This window comes from Lolium rigidum, chromosome 6 (genome assembly GCF_022539505.1).
Source record: "Lolium rigidum isolate FL_2022 chromosome 6, APGP_CSIRO_Lrig_0.1, whole genome shotgun sequence".
Classification (NCBI taxonomy): Eukaryota; Viridiplantae; Streptophyta; class Magnoliopsida; order Poales; family Poaceae; genus Lolium; species Lolium rigidum.
The window spans coordinates 107,232,029-107,240,000 of record NC_061513.1 but is presented as its reverse complement, the minus strand read 5'-3'; the positions used below and the strand labels follow the sequence as shown (position 1 = coordinate 107,240,000).

The following is a 7,972-nucleotide window of genomic DNA, read 5'->3' as shown; positions in this document are numbered from 1 at the left end:
GGCATCGCCGCCGAGGAAAGCTTCGGGTCGGCCCGGAGCACCGGGAGCGACTCTCAATGTACTGTAGCTATGAGAGAGAAGAAAAGGATGATAATGACTTGTGCTCATGTATGGACAATGGATAGGAGGTGCGATGTACCTGGCTGTTGTTATTTGTCTCAGAAAAATAAAGAACATAAAATAAAAACTGGCTGCTGCTATCACCTTTATCGGTTGATACTGCGAGAGTGGAGGGTATTTCAGTCAATTCCCTTCACACCCAGACAACTTACCTGGCTGGCAGTCCGCCCCCAAATCCAAATGCTCGCCTACATCTCCCGATCCATCGCACGCCGCAGCCCGCGCCTTCCGCTTGCCTCCGCCGCCGCAGTAGCAGCCATGTCGTCGTCCGGCACCGCCGCGAACGACTCCAGCCTTCCCATCTCTCCGGACACCACCCGCGTCGCCTGGGTGGGGACGGGCGTCATGGGCCAGTCCATGGCCGGCCACCTCCTCGCCGCCGGCTACGCGCTCACCGTCTACAACCGCACGCCCTCTAAGGCCCATGGCCTCGTAGCGAGCGGTGCCAGACTCGCGGACAGCCCGCGCGCCGCCGCGGCCGCCGCTGACGTCATCTTCCTCATGGTCGGCTTCCCCTCCGACGTCCGCTCCACTACCCTCGACTCCTCCACCGGCGCCCTCGCCGGCCTCGCCCCAGGCGGCGTCCTCGTCGACATGACCACCTCCGACCCCACCCTCGCCGCCGAGATAGCAGCTGCCGCAGCGGGCAACGGCTGCGCCGCGATCGACGCCCCCGTATCAGGCGGCGACCGCGGGGCCCGCAACGCCTGCCTCTCGATCTTCGCCGGCGGAGACGCGGCCGTCGTCGGCCGCCTGGCGCCACTCTTCAAGCTGATGGGCAACGCCGTGTACATGGGCGGTCCTGGCGCGGGGCAGCGCGCGAAGCTGGGCAACCAGATCGCCATCGCGTCCACCATGGTGGGGCTCGTGGAGGGCATGGTGTTCGCGCACAAGGCCGGGCTGGACGTGGCCCGGTGGATGGAGGCAATCTCCACCGGCGCCGCGGGGTCCAAGTCGCTGGAGCTGTACGGGAAGCGGATGCTGGAGCGCGACATGGAGGCCGGGTTCTACGTCCGGCACTTCGTCAAGGACCTCGGCATCTGCCTGTCGGAATGCCAGACCATGGGGCTGGCGCTGCCGGGACTCGCACTTGCGCAGCAGCTATATGTGTCGCTGCTTGCGCACGGCGAGGGCGGGCTCGGCACGCAGGCGCTCATACTGGCCGTCGAGCGGCTCAACAACACTAGCCTTGAGAAGAAAGGAGAGTGAGCTTCCCGGAGCCGTTTGTTTCTGAGAGTTGGGTTGATGTGCAATTTGAGAATGTTGGTGCTGTTTCAGTTGATCACTCGTGTAGTATTTGGAATTGCAGGCTCTGTCTGTTACTCTTCACAGTGGTTAAAGGTTCATCAAATAAGATTGCGAAAGTGGAGTGCTAAAACTTCACTACTTGCATTCAGCCCGTAATGGCAATCAACCATGGCAATGAAAACAGCATATTCAGGCTTATGCATTTGAAGTTCACTTTGCATTATTATACTTGCTTATATGGTCTGGAATGACATTTCTAACATTCGGTATGAATTATGGCCATGTGAATTGCTGCTAGTACTATAACTCAGAAGGCCAAGTAAGTTTTTCATCTATCGTCCTCTGTTACTAAACCTGTGGGTTTAATCATGTATTATGTTCCTATAAATATTCAAGAATGCAGGAACATGATAGACAAATCCTTGTGTGGTCTCCATCACCTCCATCTTTGACTGAACTGGTATATAATCTATCTATTGGCATCACACGATTTTGTTGGATTTTTATAGCGAGATATGTTCTCTAAACAGAAGTTTGAGAAGGAATATGATATGAACTTTTCAAGTAAATTTGATAGTTGATGCTGCTAAATACCTGCCCGAAGATGATGACAAGAGGCAACGGGGTTTTGCAGCTGATGAGGATAACTGGAGTGACTGAGAACATATGAGTCGATCATGCGTCTATCCTAGGTTGCTAACAGTATTGACACTCGGGGACGCTGAGTGTTTATAAACACTCGATGTCACTTCGGTTGCAAATATCATACTCAGGGATGCTAACCAGTAATGACTGATAATGGCTCTCGAAAATTTGGTGTTGACTTACTACTCTGTAAGTATGTTGTGCACTAGCATATGAAATTTGTATATTTCATTGAAACTCAAGTCAGACGTTATCTTGAAAAGAAACGAGTATTCTGTATGTTTCACTCAACTCTGATTCTCTGAAGCGTGTTGTTCTTGCAAGCATTGGACATGCTGACTGATGGCGAAGGCTCTAAAAGCTCAACCAAACACACCCCTAGTACATTGTGAATCTCTGCCTTTAGAGCATCTCTAGTAGAGCCCGAAAAAGTGGAAACTGAAAAAGTGGAATTCAGTCCCCGAAAACGTTATTTTGTTCGATTTTGGCAGTGGCGCAGAATAGAAACCGTAAAATAGGAACTGAAAACACGAAATTAAATTCTCGCGGGAGAATTCATCGATGAACACATATAGATGATAGTTCTTGCTCCGATTGAGCACCAAACTTTACATAATACGAACTAATAATCTAAATTAACTACTATCCGCAGCAACGCAAGCTAATTTTGCCCAAAATTCGGCCCCGACGGCCTCTACGCGCGGTGGCGGAGGTGGTGGCGGTGGAAGGCGAGGCGGCGGACGCGTGGAGCTCCTACTCCGCGTCGAGCTCAACGATCACCAGCTTCACGCGACGGACGCGTTCTTCTCGGCGCGCCGCCTCGTATTCCCGGACGGCGTCGGCCTCCTCGCGGCGCCAGCGTGCTCGGGCCTCCGCGTCGGACACGGCCGCCACCTGAGGGACGACCGCCGCCTCCTCGTCATCGTCGTGGACGTAGTCCCCAGTGGACAGGAGCGTCCTCGCCGGCTACGCGACGACCGCTTCCTCCGCCTCCTCCTCCTCCTCGGACGAAGGGGGGCGGCGCGAACCGCCGGAGGAGGACCCCTCGCCTCCAAGCGCGTACCTTGCAAGATTTCCTGGGGGCGTGAGCCCCCAGCTGGTCCACCGGCGGGCGCTGCGCTTGCGCGCGCCCTCCGAGCGGACCCATTTCCGCCGCTCCTCCTCCGTGCGGAATACGGGTGGGCGCGGAGACGAGTCCCCGCCACCCAAACTTCCTCCTCCCCCTAGCGGAGCTTTCGCGGCTAGCCATGCAGAGCTCTACGGGCGGCGCTGCGGCGCTGCGGAGACGAGAATTATTGCTCGTCGGAGCTAGCGGAGCGAGGCGGCGGCAGCGGCGGAGGGGAGTAGGTTTTGCGAACTGAATTCCCCTCCGCGGCCCCTTTTAATACGGGGCGTGTGGGAAGTTTCTCGGGCTCCCGAACTTCTTTTACGGGCCGGCCCACCGATTCGGGCTCCGTTCTGCGCCACATTCGGCGCGAACCCGTAAATCCGCCGGGATTTACAGGTTAGATGTGGCGACCCGGCATACCACTGCATGGTGTAGTATGCAAGTCTGATATAACACCAATGAAACACCGTTCCACTAGTATTATATCGCTCAGAGTGGTACAACAGAAACATATGCGGGTCCAAGGCATGTCTATAGAATTACAACATTTAACTCTGTTACATAAGATCATCACGACCTCCTACTTTACAATGAGGTAAAGCGCAAATAAACTCCGGAAGAACGACTCGTAGTCTAGTCTTATCACGAACTCTATTTGTAGTGTATTTCGAGTAACTACGAGAGGCTAAGAATAGACTCTAGCTAAATAGGAGCTAGGCTTAGGAAGCTAGTTCCCTTCTATGGCTAAACTAGGTTTTCTTCTTGTTGGATGTGGTATTGGACTCCTCCGACGAGTTCCTGTCTCTTGAAGTAGTCGTTGACTCCTCGACCTTCGAGTTGTACTCGTAGATCCTCCTTTGATGCCTCCATATCTAAGCGGGGATTTAAGAGTGGGATGAGTACGAGCGTACTCAACAAGTTCATTATAGGAAAGAGGTGTTTAATGCACTAGCTACGACATTAGACCGGAAAGTCTAATACCAATGCAAGTTTTCATAACCATTTCTTCAAAAGGTTGCTTTTATTCGGAAGAACTATGTCCGTCGGCCTTCACCGGTTTACTAGAACTTCATGGAGCTCCTTTCAGGCCGCGTTCGCAGTTCCATATCCCGGAACGAGGAGTGACAGGTCACGGTTCTTTACACTCTGCAGAGGTGTGTTGCTTTACCCATAAGAGATCTTAACCTTGGTGCCAACCGGGCATATTCCCCGTCCACACTTCCTTTGGTGTGAGGCCCGGTATAAGGTCTAGCCAATCATGTTCCTCCGCTACCTCGCACACCCACCCTTTGTTGCATACCCCGACCCTGGGTCCTCGTCGGTCCTCTTATACCAATTAAGGATGGACCCCGACCACGACAACAGTTTGGGACTCGTTAACCAAACTCCTTCGCCGACAGCTGCAACCCATCATAGACCACTTACCGTGGGGAATTAGAATGGGATCCCCACCCCACCGCTTGCCCAACCTGGGTCAAGTGTCTACGGTAAGCGCATCCGTTGATGTACGAGAGGTGGAAACACTTTTGACTACTCCGTCCCACTCCGGATCTTATGGTTAACACGGTATTACGGCACAAGAATCACTCGGCGACATTTGTTGTTTAATCCTAGATGGATATTAACCTTTGCAATGGAACCTCCACCATATCAACACAATCCATGGTTCCATTGCCCACCACATAGTCATATTCATAGTTATGAAAGTAGTGGTTTTGGTTTTTATGCAATAGTGATAACCATAATACTTTGCAAGTAATTTGATAGAAGTACTCAAATGACATGAGCAAGTGATGAACTTGCCTTTCTTGACTGCAAGATTATGCAGGCAAGGTCTTCGATACGTATTAACTCCAAATTCTGAAATAGCATCATCGTCCGATAAGGACGATGTTTAAAAGATTGGCAAGGATGCAATAATGCATAAGAATGAGATGCAATCGCTCTAAGCGTGACCTAACCCCGATGATTTATGATTAGTGAGTGGTAATGATTGATTCAGGGTGTGTTGCACTTTTAGGGTGATTCACAAACAAGGTTCTTATTCAGGTGTGATTACTTGGTATGATGAACAGGTAGATAATAAAGCACGATAATCAATTGAGCACACAAAGAATGATAATTGGCATAATGTTAACATGTAAAGAACAGGTTGTCGAGTTTTAGTACTATATGGCATGGTTAATGATTACTTGTTATATTCTTCAAAAGAATAACTTTTGAAGAACGAGGTTCTTTAATAAAGAACAAGTATGACAATTGGGTTTGTGGTTTATTATAATTTATTCTGGTTTCAAGTAGTTTCTGGAGTACGTATAAGATGGATCACAACATAGTTGGATTCATCAGCAACTAGGGCTTGTGAGGTTGAGATAAGCCTAGGCATCTTGAGCAATCTATTATAAATAGTTGCTATCAAGGTTGGTATACCTTGCTGGGGATAGCTAGTTAGGGTTTATAGGTCCTGTTAGGTAGGGTTGAGGATACCCTCCATTTTCTTCAAAAGAATAACTTTTGAAGAACATACTTCTTAAATACTAAGAAGTATAATAATTAGGTTGAGGTTGTTTAGGTTTGCTATTTAATTCCTTAAGTAAAGATTGGTTGGTTCCTAAATAGGATGTTTGATAATTATCTAACACTAGTAGGGTTTAGTGTGTATAGTATATGATGCATATTATTGGGTATGGTTGCTATTATGGTTCATCACAATGGTGTGATGCTAGTCAAGGCTAATTAAGGATGAAATCTTAGGTAATAGGATCTAGGGTTGATCCTATTTGATCATCTAGGTTTTATTAAGATGAACACATGGAATTCTAAATTCTTAGTGATAGGGCTCCTTCTTTTATGTGGACATGGCAAGTATTTAATTGTTATTATGGTTCTATGATAGAAAATAAAATATTATGATCACATGTTATAACCTAGGGTTTAGGTTTAGAACAATTTAGGGTTCATAGGGATTAATGGAGCTAGGGTCTAAATGGAATTAGGGTTTTAGGTTTGCACATGAAATGATGAGGTTATCACTTTATTTATAATGGAACTAGGGTTTCCTAATTACCCTATAATTATTGGATTAATAACTTCATTATAAAGTTGAAGTTATTAATAACTTAGAAATAAAAATAATATTGAATTTGGCTTTTTATTATTTTTAAACATTTAATAATTAAAGTAATTATTAATTAGGGTTTAAATTTCCACTAATAAAGATTTAACAAAATAACAAATAAAGAAAAATAGCTTTAATGTTTTCTTTATGTTTCTTACTGGTTTTTATTTATTTTAAAAGGTTTTACTATTTATTGAATTTTAATTCAATTTAGAATTAAAGAAAAGGCTTATTTAATAAGTATTAAATAATGAATTTCTATTTAAAAATATAAATTTCATTTTATATTTTTATTGGATAGATTTTTCTTTTATAATAATTTTGATATCTTATTTGTATTTTTCTGAGCTTTTATGAATTTTCTACATTATTACAAAGTTTCAGGCATTTTCTGTAATTTGAAATTAAACTGAAATACTAAACGTACCCGGCTACGCCTACCCCTACACACTGACTAATGGGCCCGTGGCCACGTCACACGCCACGGTGGCGTCGACATGGCTTGGGTTCACGGTGGCCGGCGGGGCAGTCGCCCATGGTCGCCGGCGTTCCCGGGTTCCCGCGGGGACGTGCGTAGGCGCGTTGTAACGAGGACGCCGAGGCGAACCTCATGATGGTGGCGCCGCTCCGGTTTGGTCACCGGAGCGTGCCCGGCGACGAGGTGTTGCGGCGGTGCCCACGGACTAGCTATGCGGCGGCGCTACGGCGTGTAATCGAGCAGGGCGAGCTAGCCACGAGGTAGAGTGGCTCACCGCGAGTATGACGCGCGTGACGGCGAGGTGGATGAAGGCTTGTATCGCCGGATTTCATGGTTCTGGCCGTCGGAGAAACGAGGTTGACGACGGCGCTACAAGCTGCTCCGGCTCGATTCCTCCTACACGGTGATGATGTCGAGCATGGCGGTGACGACAGTGGTCACGGCGAGGCTTGGGGCTTCCCCAATCGGCGGCGAGAGGTGGCGGTCCGGGAGCTAGGGTTTCATCCATTTTCGGGATAGAGACAGAGAGAGGGGAAATTTGAGGGCTAGGGTTTCATCCGTGGCATTTATACTACCCCTCGCAGTCGTCGGCGTTCGCGGGGTCAACAATTTCGGCCGGGACGTGGAGCTCCGTCGACGCCGTGGTGTCGATCCCTGGCGAGAGGACGAAGACGATTTGCTTCTCTGCCTTTATCCAGACGAAGGGTACGGTGGGCTGTGATGGGCCGTGTTGGGCTCCAGCTGCTGGGCTGCTGGTGGGCTACTCCACGGTCTACACGGCCAGGTAAGCCTGGTAAGTCCTTTTCTCTTCTTTTCTTTTTCTGTTTGATTTTCTATTTTGTTTTTTTCTATTTGAATTCAGATTTGTATTCATAGTTTAACTCTTTTCTGTTTTGCAGGTATTTGACAATTGGAATTCCATGAGAACTAATACAGGGATCATTGTATTACTGTATTGTTTTTGCATAAACATAATTATATGTGAGCCTTGTTGCAATATTTAATTAGGCAAGAATTTTAGGTATTCATTTTAGTTTCCTTTCTCATTTGTAATATAACTCCCTGTTGAATAATTAGAGTTGGTTATTCCTTTTCCAATTGTTTTGGAAGTTATTATTGGGACTTGATTTCATATTGGAGGAATTGGTCAATTGCACATGATTTTATGTGAGCTCCAATGTACTAGGGTTTTATAGTTTCTATCATAACCCCCTTATTAAGGTAATACTATTATTATATTTAAAGTATCTAAGTA

At 47.6% G+C, this 7,972-nt stretch overlaps 1 protein-coding gene across 1 annotated transcript; it reads left to right on the top strand.

Moving 5' to 3' along the window:
• The first annotated feature begins 271 nt into the window (after positions 1–271).
• Positions 272–1,576, top strand: LOC124664383 (probable 3-hydroxyisobutyrate dehydrogenase-like 1, mitochondrial). Its single transcript, XM_047201917.1, has one exon. It carries the CDS (start codon positions 301–303, stop codon positions 1,327–1,329), a length of 1,029 nt encoding a protein of 342 aa, XP_047057873.1. The 5' UTR covers positions 272–300; the 3' UTR covers positions 1,330–1,576.
• The last annotated feature ends 6,396 nt before the right edge of the window (positions 1,577–7,972 follow it).

Coding starts and splice junctions, on each gene's coding strand:
- LOC124664383 (XM_047201917.1), top strand. CDS start 301: ATGCTCGCCTACATCTCCCGATCCATCGCACGCCGCAGCCCGCGCCTT.